The 14,894-nt window shown below is 42.2% G+C and overlaps 1 protein-coding gene across 4 annotated transcripts in view; it reads left to right on the top strand.

Moving 5' to 3' along the window:
- Nucleotides 1-14,894, top strand: part of HDAC4 (histone deacetylase 4) — a 265,600-nt gene that overhangs the window by 51,958 nt on the left and 198,748 nt on the right. The window contains exon 1 of one of the 4 annotated variants that reach the window (XM_030017327.2): nucleotides 9,899-10,368. The exons of the other annotated variants lie outside the window; for them this stretch is intronic. Within the exon in view, the coding sequence (XP_029873187.1) occupies nucleotides 10,260-10,368 (109 nt within the window). The 5' untranslated portion in view covers nucleotides 9,899-10,259. Of the gene's footprint in view, nucleotides 1-9,898; nucleotides 10,369-14,894 lie in introns of those variants that run through there. 4 annotated transcript variants of the gene reach the window in all.

The raw sequence follows: 14,894 nt of genomic DNA on the forward strand, positions 1-14,894 counted from the left end.
GTGGCTTGGTCCATGTAAACACTTCTTGCGCCGTGCTGACTCTCGTTACTGAAACTGGACCCTGCGGTAATGGGGCTTAAAACCATGGAAATGCATAACGGGAATGTTGGCCAGAGTGTGCTGGTAGACAGAAATGACTTTTTTCGATGTAAGTCAGTGGAGGATTAGTTTTGAGAAGGAAAACAAGTCAATCAAGTAGGCGTTGGGCTTGACTTCTCTGCTGTGGCACTATCGTATTGGTTGTGACCAGCCTCTGTGACCTTAATCCTCAGCCAAGGGAACCTGATTGTGCGGTGTGTTTTCTGGGGACAAAAATACTAGCAATAGCAAGTCACATGTCACCAGGAGCTCTTACTATAAAAACAGCAGCTCTGCTGAAAGCGACCTTCAGCATGGCTGCGAATGCTCGTGGTGTTATTTTTAACCTGTCTGGGTAAATTTCCAATACAAACGTTAGTGCCAATCTGATGTGTATGCTTTCCCAAATCCTTATCTTCTGCTTTCTAGTGCAGTGATGCATTAGACGGAACAGATAGTTTCGGGGTTAGGTATAGCTTTGCTTTTATGTCTGCAATACCAGAGATAAATAAATATTTCAGCTGTGTTTTACTGCTATATAGAATTTTTTAAAGGGATTTTTTAAAAAGATGAGTTTTAATGATTTTTTTTTTTTTTTAAATAAAAAATACTTTAACTAGGGTTTAAAAATAGATGAAGGCTGTACTTTGATTAGGTTGCTCTGGTACTGACGTCAGCATGTGACATTTATCTATGTACGGATTTGCTGCCCTGTTGACTAAGGCTGTATTTACACAAATGGGGATATTTCTGTCCACCATGAGGGAAACAAGGAACATCTCTGCTCAAGTTGTGTCCTTGCCCTTAGTATTCTTGAAATCTGGCTTGCTCTCCTAGTGCTTGATTTTTATGTTGGGATGGCAGCAAGGGTTTTTTATGTGTTGGGGTTTTAGAGTATTTACGTTGCTATGAAGGTCTGGGCAGTAGGATGCTGGCTTAGTGGAGAAGCACACTGGTAGAACAATGCTGGACTTGATTTGGACTTGGAGAGGTATAACAGGAAGTATGAGCCTATATGGGTCCTTACCGCATGGCTTCATTAATAGACAGGTGGATATTCTACAAATAGGAATTACAGAAAATACATCCTGCAGAATGAAAAGCTGTGAGCAGTTTCAGATTAGCACGGTTTTGAGTGTAGCACCTGTGTTTCTCTGCCATTTATCATTTCACATTTTTATTCAGAGTAGTTGCTGCAGTTCATGCTGGGATTTTTTGTTGTTTGTGGGGGTTTTTTTTGGTTTTGTTTGTTTTGGTTTTTTTAGCTTTAATTATTGTCAAGTTAAAAATCTCTTTTTATAGGGAGGCCGAACATAAAGCTATTGATCTGTCAAATATTGCTTGGATGTTCAGCTGCTGGAACTTCTCAGAGCCACTCTCCTCTCTCCTCAAAGCAATACTTAGTGTTTCCCTGGGCCCACATCCCACTGTTTGTAAAGTAGCAGAAGTCACTAAATACTTTCCTATAAGCACTTATATCTAAAATCTGGTTCCTGGGGCATGGGGTTTCGCAAAAATAACTTTTTGGGGACTTATATGCAGTTGAAATGAAAGGGCAGAGAAGCAATACTTTTAAGTTGTTCCATTAGTAGCAATGTGTATTGCCAGTGTAATTGTTGTGTATCTCTATTGAACTTGGCTCTTGCTTTCTCATGCTGCTACATAAGGGAGCTACACGAAGGTACGATGTCATTTCCCAATTGCTTGTGTTTGCGGCAGAAAGCATGATCTGTGGTGGAAGGGCTCTGACTCGCGGGTGGAGGTTGCTGATAGTGAGACAAGAGGGATTAGTGTTTCGGCTGCATGCCCCAAATTTGCTGTGAGTGCAGCTGAGCCTAGTCCAAGGAGGCTCCAGAGCAGCTGCAGCTCAGCCTAACCTTCTACCGCAAAGTAAAATTACTGCTGGTTTACATTTTTCAGACTTTGGGCTATAAACTGCAGTGGCATGAGGAAAGATCCCTCTGTGGAATGAGGTGCTGCAGTTGGTTGGGGATGATACCGTTTTGGATGTCTTTGCCCTTGAGGTAAAGCCCCAATACTTTTTCCAGTGCTGTCATGATCATCTGGGAAACAAAATGCTGCTGCAATCGGTCAGTCCTCTTCATATGCAGCAGTTCAGATCAACTGAATGACAGATCCCAGAGTACCACTGCAGCAGATTGGGCTGCACTTAGAACTAAACGGACAATACTGTCTTAATGCACCTGTTGTTTATATTTCCGTTTTCTCTTTCTTTGCCATTCTTTGATTTAGAAAGGCAGCTTGTTGGTACTGCAATCCCTTTTGAAATAGTTTTGACTGAAGGGTGGGGAAAGAATCAAGAGGATGGGTAGACTCTTGAGCATGTGAACAGATAGAGGTAGGATGACCATTTGGATGTTTCAAATCTAAAATTTTTTTTAAAGGTTTTAAATCTAAATCCAAAAAGTTTTGAATCTAAAACCTTCTAGCATACTCATCTTTCCTTCTGGGGAGCCTGTAAGAATCTGGCTGATGAGCTCAATGCACTGGCCTTTTAGCAGAGTGGATTCTTGGTTTTGTTTAAGGTTTTTGCTTTGGTGTTGGTTTTTTTTGTTTGTTTTGCAAATATACAAAACTTTTAAGAAAAGCTGAATATTCCCTTCCGCTCCCACCATGTCATTTTTGAAGTACTTGGGCAGATTTTAAATCTAAAACCTTTTGAAAGATTTAACCTTTTCTGTGGGAATTCAAATTTTGCTGTTTGAAACAAGAGGAGTTGCAACTCTGGCCCTGGTTTTGTTTTCACTTACTGGTTTGGGGTTTTTGCATGTATTCATGAAGAAGCAGGAGCAGCTCATGGAGAAGATGTGTTGAGACTGTGAAGGTGATGGTTCTTAAAAATCAAACTGACTGGACTTAGAGCCCTTTACCTGATCAACAAAACACTAAAGCTGCAACACATCATACTAAATTCCCTCAATATGGCCTGAAAGATGCTTAAAATATTATGGCTATAAGAACGAACCTATCCTACGGTGCTGAGTTGAATATGGTGTATGGCTGAGAGGCAGGCTGCTGCATTGCCAAAGGTGTGATTTCTTAATCATGCTAAGTATAGAGCAACCAAAACATCAGCATGAGCTGAACAAAATGCTGGATGGGTTCATGTACCAGAGGAGCGTAAGATCTATTGGGACTGTATTGATCAGGAAACTCACGGGAGTTTGTGTCTGCACAAAAACCCCATACCAACCCAGCCCCAACCACGAAATCATGTTTTCAAGCATGTCTTGAATGATTTGCATTGAACAAGTTGAAGAAAGTCCACCTTGGAGTTTGTATGTCTTTGAACTTCATACCGGTCTTGTACTTTGGTTGACTTTTATGGAAAAGTTCAAGCTACTTCTAGAGATGCTAAAGCTTCTGGTGTTGTAATACCTGATTAAACAAACCAGCTAATGCCAAAGAATTGAGTTGCTGGTATTAAAAAATGAGTTCTGCTCTCATGCTCAGATTAGCCCATTACTACACACCTGAAACGTTTACCTGGAGAGCCATTAGATGTCTAACTGTGGCTTTATCTGTTTTGCAGAGGTGCTGCTTCAGTTGTCTTGACAACTTCCTAGTCCAAAGCTAGGCCAGTTCTCCAAAGGATGCAGCTTGGGCTGATGCATTGGTAGCCACTGAGGGATGAAGAGCTTGCAGGCATTGCCTGGGGGCTGTGCTGATTTACCAACATGTTGTCCTCATGCCCCAAGCTGGGTCTCTGTGCTCAGTCTCTGCCTGGGTGGAGGGAGCTCATGGCTGGCCCTGCTTGCTCCTTCTCTGTAGGCTCTGGTACCTCCTGAGAGTCAGGCAGGGTAAGAGTGTACTTGCATGTATGACTTCAGTGGTTACTGCAGGAGTCCTGTATCCTTTGGCAGGTGGAGGAAATAGCCATCCCAGTTCCAGCAGACAATCCTCCTTAAAGGAGAGTGCAGTAAGTTTTCCTGTATGGATCTTGATCTTAATGTCACAGCTTGTGTACCTGCCGTGGAAAATCTGCAGGCAAGAGCTGTTGCAAAACGAATGCAATATTGGGCCCCACAGGGCTGTCGTCTTGCTGAAATGAGTGTAGAAAATAGAGACAAAACATCAATACCTTCCTTGTTTCCTGTCCACAAGAAAAGCTAGAAGTAAAAAGTGGTCTTAGTGTGGAAACTTGGGGATAGGGTGGTTAGTTGAAGCTCGAAAGAAATGGAGCTTAGTCTCCAGGTTTTTGGTATTGTAATTGTATTAGGTAGCAGCCCATAGGCTGGGCTGTCATGTAGGCCCACTCTGAGAAGGTCAAGGCTTGTGGTTTAGGCTCCAAAAAGTTCATCACAGTTCCATCCTTTGGCGTAAGGATTTTGTTATAAGGAGGGTTTACTTTTTGACTCGCAGCTGGGTGGGATGAAGGCACAACTCAGAAGAATTTCCCACATTTCTGAGGGTCGAGTAGGTTTGGTATCGACTGCATGTGCTGCCATTAGCTGTGGTGCAGCTTCTCCCTGTGCTCCAGGCTTTAAATTCAGAAGCTGTCCTCTTGTATCCATCCCACCCCCGCCCATAATCATACAGTTTATCAAGTGACTGTGCAGCCCCCATATCAGGTCTGTGTTTGCCCATACTGTTAAACACCAACACCGCTTTTCCAGTGTCGGGCTGGTATAATCCTCATCCCCAAGGGAGCTAGTCTAGCAAGGTCCCTTGATCCTCATCTGGAAAAGAGAGTCCCAGCACCACCTTGTGTTGCACTGCTTCTTGGGGCTTGGAGTTGTCCAGCTGTGGCAGGTGAGCTGGCTGGGGAGCAAGGGTTTTGGTGAAAGCAGAGAGAAAGCTACTCTGTCTTATCACAGCTTCCCCAAACCTCACTCTTTTTAACTGGAAGTGTGAATTCAATAGTGTCTTAATATTTGCTGGGGTTTTTTGGCTTCACCTTTCTGTAGGGTGATGCCCTTCAGAACTGTAGGGTGAAGGACTTGACACACCTCCCACTATCAATCCATGCAGGGTGAACTGTCAAAACAGTACTGTCGTCCAGAGTGAATTTCTCCCTTTCCGAACCAGCCAAGACTTACCATGTGTTTTGCACACAAGAATATACAACCTCCAGTGAAAACAGGCAAGAAAGTGCAATTTGAGGGGGATGCATTTGATGTGATATAGCCAGTTGATTTTCTGTCCTTTTTATTAATCCTATCATGATATCTTTTTATCATATAAGAGCTAAACTTTTGCAAAATAAAAGGAGACTTAAACTTACACTAAAAAGTTATAAAGGATTTGTTAAAAATTCAAGGAAATGTATAGAATCTTATTTCTTTAAAGTAGTGTTGAATCAGCTCCTATAATAGTGAGGATGTAGGTTTGTTACCTGCTTTTGTAAGTCTTGGCCTTCAAGGGAAATTTGTAGCTGGACTAAGAAAAAAGTCGAGGGGGGACTGGTTTGCGGATTGCTATTGAAGGGAGCTGTTAACTCAAACTGCTGATCCAAGTGAGGCAATTTTTTAAAGCTGGTGTCTCTGGTGGATGGTACTTAAGGACCGTCAGGTTCTGCCTACTCAGACTTTAAGGAGAGCATTAATTTTTGCAGCAGTCGGTCTCCAGCTCTGGGTGTCAGTCTCTTGCCCTCTTCTGGACAGCCTCAGGAGAAGCCCATGTCCACAGGCAGCAGCTAAAAGAAAAGATTGCATGGATAGGAGAAGCTTTCATGTATGTGTAATTGAAAGGTGATGGCATTATTTGGACTTGCATATGTGCCCTTTGCTTATGTGTTTGTGAGCTGCGCTATGGAAACATGTAGATATCAGTCGTGGTGAATCTCAGAGATGCTTGTTGTTATGGGGATGCACTTGGCATCTTTGTCATAACTTTTAATTTGTCCTTGACACTGAGACAATAATAAAGGAAAACAGCTAGAAATGGACTTCATTAAAAGCTGATAAAAATTAACTTGCAGACTTTGTCAATTTATTGTACTATTACAGTGCTGCGGCAGTATATTTTCAAATGAAACGTGGGTTTAAATCTGTAAGCCTTTTCAGCCCTCCAGGGGAGGAGGTAGCTGATGTCTGCTTGCTTCAGGAAGGCATGAAATTTGTTGCTGTCTTCTGAAGCTGTGAAGTTAACTATTTCACTCCTCTGTGATGGGTGCTGAATCACAGCTTTAGTGGATTACTCGCACTGACTTTTGCATAGTGTTTAGCTGGTCCTTATCCTTTGGTAGGAGGGAAAGGAATACTAAGTAATGTCCTGTAAACAGAGCCTGCTGGTACAGGAGTAAATTGTTGTGCTAATTTCAGACAGTGGGTAATGTACTTGTGGAGTATTTCCCCCAAATTTCATAGTGGATTAAACCTGCTGAGTAAAATGCCATTATCTCTGCTGCTAACCCTTATATGTTTGGGGATTTTTTTTTTTCCCAAATAACAATTCTTTAACCTGCACTCACCTGCCGTCTTGCTGCCACTGCTGAAAATGATGTTTTCTCTGTGAGCCAGAGCATGGCACAGAGTCAAGCCAATCACTTCACATCTCACCCTGAGGCAGCTGCTGGTTTCTAAAGCTTTGTAATCATCCCCTAAAAAGATGAGAAAGCTCAGAGGAACTGCTGTCTCATGGCATCCATGCTGGGGAGGGGGCTTGCTTTCATCCCCTCACTACCTTCCTCCAAAATCCAGCTTTTCCAGTATCTTGCTTGATAAGTGTCTGCATGAAGACTGTAACATAAGTACACCATTTTGGGGACATTAGGCAGGTTATCATAGTAGTAAATCTTTATCTTGCTGAAGAAGGGGTTAGGGCCACATATTCCGGATGGCTATTAAGGATACGGGGCTTCCTGTACAGCACATCTTTCACTTGAGGATCTTTGTGCCTTGCGGTTGGTCAGCACAGCATGGGACAGGCTTGCACAAGGTGGGCCTGTAGTCTGTGCTTTGGCTATCTGTGACACACCTGGAATAGGATGATTTTTGAACTGTGATGTATGTTGAGAGAGTATATTGGAGAGATGTCGTAAGGAGGGGAGTAGCTATGGACATTCTCCTGTGAATTTTAGAAGATGAGGTAGTATGATCTTGGACCAGTGCTGGTTTAGGCTTTTGTACTGTTTTGCATCTCATGTTTTTTTCCTTGGAGATATAATGTATTGCCCATGTGCACAATCCTAACACTTATAAATTTCTTACTCTGAGCATTCATGGAGTGCAGATGTTCATAAAACAGACATTCATGTCTTGAAAACTCCACTCGCCTGTGGTGAATGGGAAGTTTTCCCAGGTAAGCTAGAGCTCACTGTAATCGGTTCCTGAATAAATGAACCTTTCATCGTTTATGGGAGGAGGGGGGGAAACACCACCTTGCTGTGATGGATGCAAAGAGCGCCTTCCAAATGCGAACGTGGTGCAGGCGAATGCAGAGCTGTCTTCTCTGCTGCTGAGCTCAGGGGCTTGAGCAGTTGGGGGCTCCTTGCAGCAGCTCTTTGGGGCAGGTACCAGGAAAAGGATGTGGAATATAACAATTCGATGGTATCTGTGCAAGCTGTTTGGCAAATACAAGGGTCTGAATTGAAGCAGTATCAGTGGCTAATGGGGTTTTCATGATACATGAGAATTACTACTGCTGTTAAATGTGCTTATGTATACAAAATACATATTGAACATGCGTATTTGCCCATATATACAAATGCATATATGCATCTCCAGTGCAGAAACAAGCATCTTGTCTCCATACCCTGTTTGCCCAGAGACAGCAGCTGGCAGCACCATGTGCAGGGACAACACCATTGTTAAACAGAACAGCTCCTTTACACATAGATATTTTGCATACAATCAGCTGGGGCTGATTTGAGCTTGCTCCTTTTAAATGAAAGTAAAAAAAAAGCCTCCTGGGCACTTCTTGTTCAGATACGGGCTGTGAAGAGGCAAATGACTTCTCTCCTGCTGAGGCTGCAGCAAAATGTTTGTGGAGCCTGCATTAGCTTAGAGGTCGAATGGTTTATGGCTCTTTGGGAAGGTGGCTTTCAGGCTCAGAGGGTATAATAACAGATATTTAGGTATTTCTGCTCAAGTAGGCCTGCTGTTTTAGTGCTGGCTGGTTAGTTGAGATCCTCTAGGTTTTAAAGCAAATGCTTAGATGAGAACCTTGTGGACCCCAAAAGACATCAGGGGAGTGAATGTGTGTTCCTGACTAATGCAGTGCCCTTAGCTTAGTTATTGTGTTTAAAATCGATGAAAAAGAGCTTCCAGCTTTTATGGGGGATTTATGAATGTTTAAGCAATCACATGGTCCCTGTAAAATGGCGTTCTTCACTCATCTGTTCAAAGGCACTTTGGTGTAAATCTGACATTACTGGTGGTTGGTTTGGGCGTTAGACCGCTGACCCGTCATCATCTCCATGGGGCATGGCCTTGCAATTTAGCTGTGCTTTCCACAGTGCTTCTTGGAACTAGCTCCTGTTGGAAGGTGTTTACGTTTGAACTAATTGCAAGAGAGCCCCCAAAATTTTTTTCCTCTGCTAAGCTAATGTAGTACACTGCTGCCTTGACTTGAAGAGGTGAATTTTCACTAGCAACACCCGGTATTAACCTTTGCATTTGGTTGTTTGCTACTGGTTTTGTATGAATCCCTTAAAAGCTCTATGAAATAAACGACTCGGCATTGCTGTCGCAGGATAGAGCCAGGACTTGATTTAACTCTGTGGGATGGGCTTCCAGTCTCAAGACATAGCAAAGAAAGGAGATTCAGCTGTCTCTCTCTGCAGTGTCATTCCTGAGCACTGATGTCCATGGGCTTCTCGCCTCTTTCCTTTGAGGAGCTCTGCAAAGGCCCATGGACTTGTTGCCAGGTACAGGTGTGATGTGCATGCTTATCGCAAAACGAATACTCGTGGTTAAGGACAGCAAAGCTATCCATGAAGGTATAGAAACATGTTGCTAAAAGCAGAGTTGAACACTGGTGTGTAGTGGTTTGTGTTTATTGCAGTTGGCTCTGCAACAGGTGTATTCTGCAGTTCCCTTCTGTAGTCCTGAAAAAGAGAGTCGAGTTATCTGAGCTGAACTGGAGGGGATTTGTGAGGGGAGGGGATATTCCTGAGCATATCATCCCATGCTCTCAGCTTCAGTTGCAACAGAGTTATAGACCATATTGCTCAACAGGCAGGCAGCTCTTTAGGTAAGCATTGATTTTGCAATGCATAGCTAGGAAAATTAAATGGCGTAAATCACTGACGGGAAAACAAAGGTTTGTGTTGGTTTTTCCCTTCTCTTCCAGTGGCTTCTACCTGTGGATGAAAGTGAGTTTCAAGGCCCCAAGCTCTGAATGTATGCTAACCAGGTTCCAGCCTTGGTTCCCTTCTCCAAATTGTCATTAAATTTTAAAATGGAAAAGCGATAAGGAATCTTTGTGCAGGGGACACTCCTCATACCATAGAGTTAAACTGCAGCTTTTGGGTCCTGCTCCGATGAAGCTCTGAAAATCTGATTAACCTAAAAGAGATGAGGTGTGCCCTGGCTGATGCCAGATAAAACAAAGCACTCACATGTGTGGTGAACAACTTGATTGTTTCTTACCTACCTGTTTGTAGCCGCTTCCCAGCCTTCATTTGCTCTGATATAATCATTGGAGTGCTGTAGGGTAGCAGCAGCAGAGGCAGGTGCTCTGCTGGGCTGTCCCTGCAGAAGGAGATGTGCCTCCAGCCCTGTGTCCGGCTCTTCCTGGGAGGATGGCAGTGGTGGTAAAGGAGCTGCCAGCTCTGTGTCAAGCTGGGTGTGATAAATAGGTGCAAGAAGACTTTTTTTTTTTTCCTCTGCCCCAAGGGGTTGGGGAGGAAAGGGGGGTTGTCTGCATTTCATTTGGTTTGGGGACTGGTGATAGTTGCAAAGGCAGATTTAGCTCTGGTCTATGCATATGTATTTCAGTGCTGAACATGAGCTGTTGCTGTAGCGACTTGCGTTTATCGCGTACCTTTGACCACCTCGCCCATTGATTTCTGCTCGGTCACCAGCTATTTCTGGTGCTCCAAGCCTGAGCAGCAGTGGTCCCCAGAAGGCGGCTGCCTCACATGTGGTGGTTTGTCTTCTCACTGCCGGCATGGATTTTCCACAGTCTTAAGAAATGAAACGCTTCTTTCGACATTTGAGGGTTGGTCCTGCACAAGTCTGTTTAAGGCAGGCTGGTTTGCAACCCTGCAGAGCGGTATGTTACAGTCCTACAGCACTGAAAAGAGAGAGGTGGTCAGCTTTGGACGCACTGCATTTGCTTCCAGGGCACAGTATAGCTGTGTCTTCTATGCAGAGATGCAGAAAGGTAAGGATAAATTTACAGAAAATAATAACCTATTGAAATAGAAGGAATAGCTTTAAACCAAATTGGACTGTCTTTTCCGAAAACAGAATCTGCATACCAACTTTACCATCACAATATTCAAAAAGACTAGTGCAGGTATGCTTAAACAAGGATTTATAGCGAGTGAATCTGAGAAAATTGGCTTTATGTTTTTTAAACTGCAGAATAATAGCATGGAAGGAGATTACTGCTCTCTTCTGTGTCTGCATACAGCTGCACGCGAAGGCTTCGCAGCTGCATTTTCTGAACATCTTTACAAAACTCACCTAGAGTTCCCAGTTAAAGACCTTGCAGCTGCTAACAGTTCTGCCGTTTGATAGCAGCTGCTGTATTGACAAGTGCATTTTTATCATGGGAGATGCCGGTGGAGTGGAAACGAGCAAGAAACAACTGTTTATATAATCCGTGCCGTATAGATCAATTACTGCGAAAACAAGCCGTTCGCTTGTCTGCAGCAGCATGCACCTTGAACTGCGTTTGCTATAAATAACTGCAATGCTGAGCAGCGTCTTCCGAGAAGTGCCAACTTGAGCAACTTTCTGTTCTCCTGGTGCAAGCAGGGACGTGGTAAACTGCTCTTTTAAGTGAGAGTAGTTCCCACAGTGGTGAAAGCAGGTACCGTGAGCCTGTTTGTTTTTTGGGCGGTTTGAAAAGTGCCCCTTCCTTGCCTGGAACTCTGCTATACTGAATTTCATGCACAAAATAACACTTCCTTCTTCTTTCTTCCCCTAATTGCCAAATTGGTATTCAAGCAATATAAATGATTTATCAGCCGAAGCCCTTCTGGGACTCTTGTAGCAACTCCTATTCCTAGTGCATCTAGAAGATTCTTTCCAGTTTTACGTTAAGTATTTGGAGTTGGTGATTCTTTAAGTTGCGATTAAAACTGCACGTGTCAGGAACGTGCTTGAGGTCAGCTCTGGAGATGTGTTTCTGCATGGTGGTTGCAATACTTGATTTAAGTGGTTGACGTGTTTTCAGTCAGAATCGTTGACAAGCATGCAAAAAATAAACAAACCAGTACTAAGAGTTTCAGCTACACAAAGTACAGAGGAGTCAAGGTATTGCAGCCTTGAGCCACGGCATTTATGGTGATCCCTGATTTTGTAATTGCTTCATCCTATTTTCCCCTCATAGTCTAGTAACTCATTACACAGACAGTAAAGCTTTCTTTTTTCTGGATCGTACTGTGAGCCATACTTCTATGGTAAGCTTTTTGGAGCCAGATGACACTAATGACCATGTCAAGGCCTCTGCTTTTGCTGACTTCCAGTAAATTGGGATGTTCTTCATCGTAACAGGGGTTTGGGAAGTTCTTATGTGAGCGTTCCCATTGAAGTTGGATTGGGGAGTCCTGGGAGGGTTTTGCTGTGCTGCAGGATCACTTGCTTGGATAACTTCCCTCCCCAACAGGACTCTGGTGATTTAGGAAAACTAAGTTTCCTTTCCATAATCATTTTTGCTTATTCCTTTCTATATTCCTCCTCCTTTCTATTTCTAAAGCAGAGGTTCTCTAATGTCAGACAGAAGGACTCAATCAAAATCTTTTAGGAGTTTTGTTCTTTTTTTTCCTTCCAAATCTCTGAAAGTTTTCAAACATCACTCATGCTTTAAATTTCTAAAACAAAGCAAAAAACCAGTCCATACTTCTGCTTCAGATTTGATAATTTGAAATTATCCATGTGCAACTCTTCCGGAGGTGTGAGCACAGTTCCTTGTACCGGTGTCTTTCATCTTGTTTGCCGTTCTGAGATATCTGACGTGGCAATAAATTATCTAGTGCTGCCCTTGCTGCTTAACCAGTTCTTGCCACCTCTTAATGTTAATTAAGGTGGTGGTGGTGGGGAACACCCTAAAAAAGATCTGCACTCTGAATATGCTTCTCATATTTATGTAGCATACATGTTTTATTGACTTTAGTTTTTAAATGTGTCTTATTCACAAGTGGTAAAGCTGTAAGAGTCGTCCTGGTCATGCCAAACAAGTGTCAGTAAAACCTCCAACCACATTACTTGCTAGATGCTGTAATTTGCTGTCTTTTTTTTTTTTTTTTTAAACATTCAAGACCGTTAGAAGAAAGATAGGTACTTGGGAGAGAGGAAGGTAGGTTGTTATTGCACAGCATTTAAAAAGAAGAAAATCTCTGCAAGAAATGAGACCCTTTCTAAATAAACAAGACAGCTTTTTTCTCCAATTGTAAACTGGTCTTCTTGCCATAACCTAATTACTGGTAGTGAGCTGTTTGATTGGCTTTGGCTGTGAATGATGCTTCTAGAGCATTGTTTTGTTGGGGTTGGTGTTTTTTTTTTTTTTTTTTTTTTTTTAGTGTGCAAAGAAGCTCTCCTGGTAAGGGTACCGGGATGCTAGTCTTGTCTGGAAGACTGCGTTGAGGGAACTGGGAAGCATGGCCTAAATAGGATTTGCTTGGGAGAACTATTTTTGAATTATATTTTTCAACAGTGTTAAACTTTTGTGATGTAAGTCTTCAAAAATAGTAAAATTCAGGAGAAATCACCTCAGATTGTACCATGTCTTTTCTCTGTTAAATAGTAGCCATTAAAAAAAAAAAAGTAACGGTTTTAAAAAGTGAAATGTTTTTTGGCTACTCTGAACTAGTTTGCTGTTTGATACCCAATAATCCTTTCACAATTTTTAAAGGGGGCAGCTGCAGCTAGCAAAGGTTTTAGCCTGCCAGGCATCCATTAAATTTGTTTTGTTTTTTAAAATCTTTCTGCAAACAATGTTCCCTAAACCATGCTTTGTGCACATCTAGGGCAGTGGAAAAATGAGTGTGGCAAGAGGCTTTGGGGAGGGCTGTTCAGGGGGGTCCCAACTGTAGGTTGCTTCAGAGGCATCTGAGTACTGCTTATGGTTCAGATGAGTTCTATAGGAAGGTCCTGAGCTGTACAATGTTGGGGATCCCAAACTGCTTCTGGCTTCTCACAGAGGAGCCTGGGGTAGCTCGAAGTAACACTAAAGCCCTGAAAAGCCAATAAAATGACGTATTTGACATAAGAGCAAACAAAATGTGCAATAATGATGTTGATTGGGAGGGAATGAGGGACAAAGTCATTGGGGTGATACTGCACAAACAAAAGTCCAAAAGACGGGACAGGACTTTAAACTCTTCAAACTTAAATTATGGTAGTAGCGGTATCTGGAGTGTCCCCTACTTGCTGTACATAAGCATAAATTGTGTGGTGTTTAGATGGCAAATATGGGGAAAGCAGTTTAAAACAAAATTGCTTCCTACCCTATAAAAGTCTTCAATCCATTAAGACACTTCTTCTAATGCTAGTAACTGGATTGTGTGACATCCTAAAAACGTTGAGCAAAGTCAGAATCCGGACTGCCCAATGGTATTTCTTTTGGGTGTGTTCTTGCTGGTTTTCTGAGTTAGAAGTCATAATTTTATTTGTAATATAACAATACATACTGCCCTTTATGACTAATTTTTTCACAGCGGTTAATCTTGATGGTGAAAAATCTGTGGTCATGAGTGCACAAAGTACAGAACTTCTGATGTACTAGGAAAAGCTGAAATATAAAAATGTGATGGAATTGCTTTGAAATAATTTTCTTTTTTTTGTCTCTTTTCATGAGGTGTCAATGAATGCTTAAGAATTTTTTGCAGCTGGGAAAAATGTTTTGTTTTTAATTTTAGCCCTGCTAATAAAGTCTTGTCATGTATGTCAATGAAGCAGAAAGAAAATTACTACAGAGCTAACTGTAGGTTGTCATTAAAGCTGATTTCCTGCATTAAGCCAAAAACAACGCAAGATTTCATTTCTGGACTTCCTAAATATGTTAGTCATGCTGATGGTTTCCTAAAACCCAAATCCTAAGAGCTATAGAAATTTACTATATTTGAAAGTATTTATTTGCTCGTCTGTCACCTTGTCCTGATCTTCATGCGTTGATCTTCTGCTGCCCTCTCTATTTTTAAGATAATGTGCTTTGACTTCCAGCTGTTGACACTTGCAGACAGCTGCTTGTAGGGTCCTGACTGAAAAAATCCCTTCCTCTCTTCATTTGGCCAACGAAATAAGAAGTGATCTGTTGTTTGGAGAGCACAGCTGAAGTCACATCCTGCCAGATTCTTGGGCAGCAATGTAACTGGGGAAAAAATCCTGCCATAACTGCATGGGCACTTATTAGTTTGCTCATAGCAGTTGGGAACTCAACACTACTTAAGTCTTCCAACCAGATAATTTACTATAAACAGAGAAAGGGGAGTTTCCTGGGAGCTAACTATAAAAAATAGCAGTTCTTTGGTTTTTTGAAGCTCAGATTAAATAATTTGTCCTAGTGCTGTCCCTTTGCTAGCACTTCATTGTCCACAGTCTTAACTTGCATTTTTACCTACTCTCAGGTATGAGCTGCCAAAAGGTTTTTGGGCATCAGTTATTTAGTGGCTTGTAATACCTGGAGCTCTAGAGCGTATTCAACTCTATTGGCTTGTATATTCAACATAGTGCTTAAAAACA

The sequence above is a fragment of the Aquila chrysaetos genome, chromosome 6 (assembly GCF_900496995.4).
Source record: "Aquila chrysaetos chrysaetos chromosome 6, bAquChr1.4, whole genome shotgun sequence".
NCBI lineage: Eukaryota > Metazoa > Chordata > Aves > Accipitriformes > Accipitridae > Aquila > Aquila chrysaetos.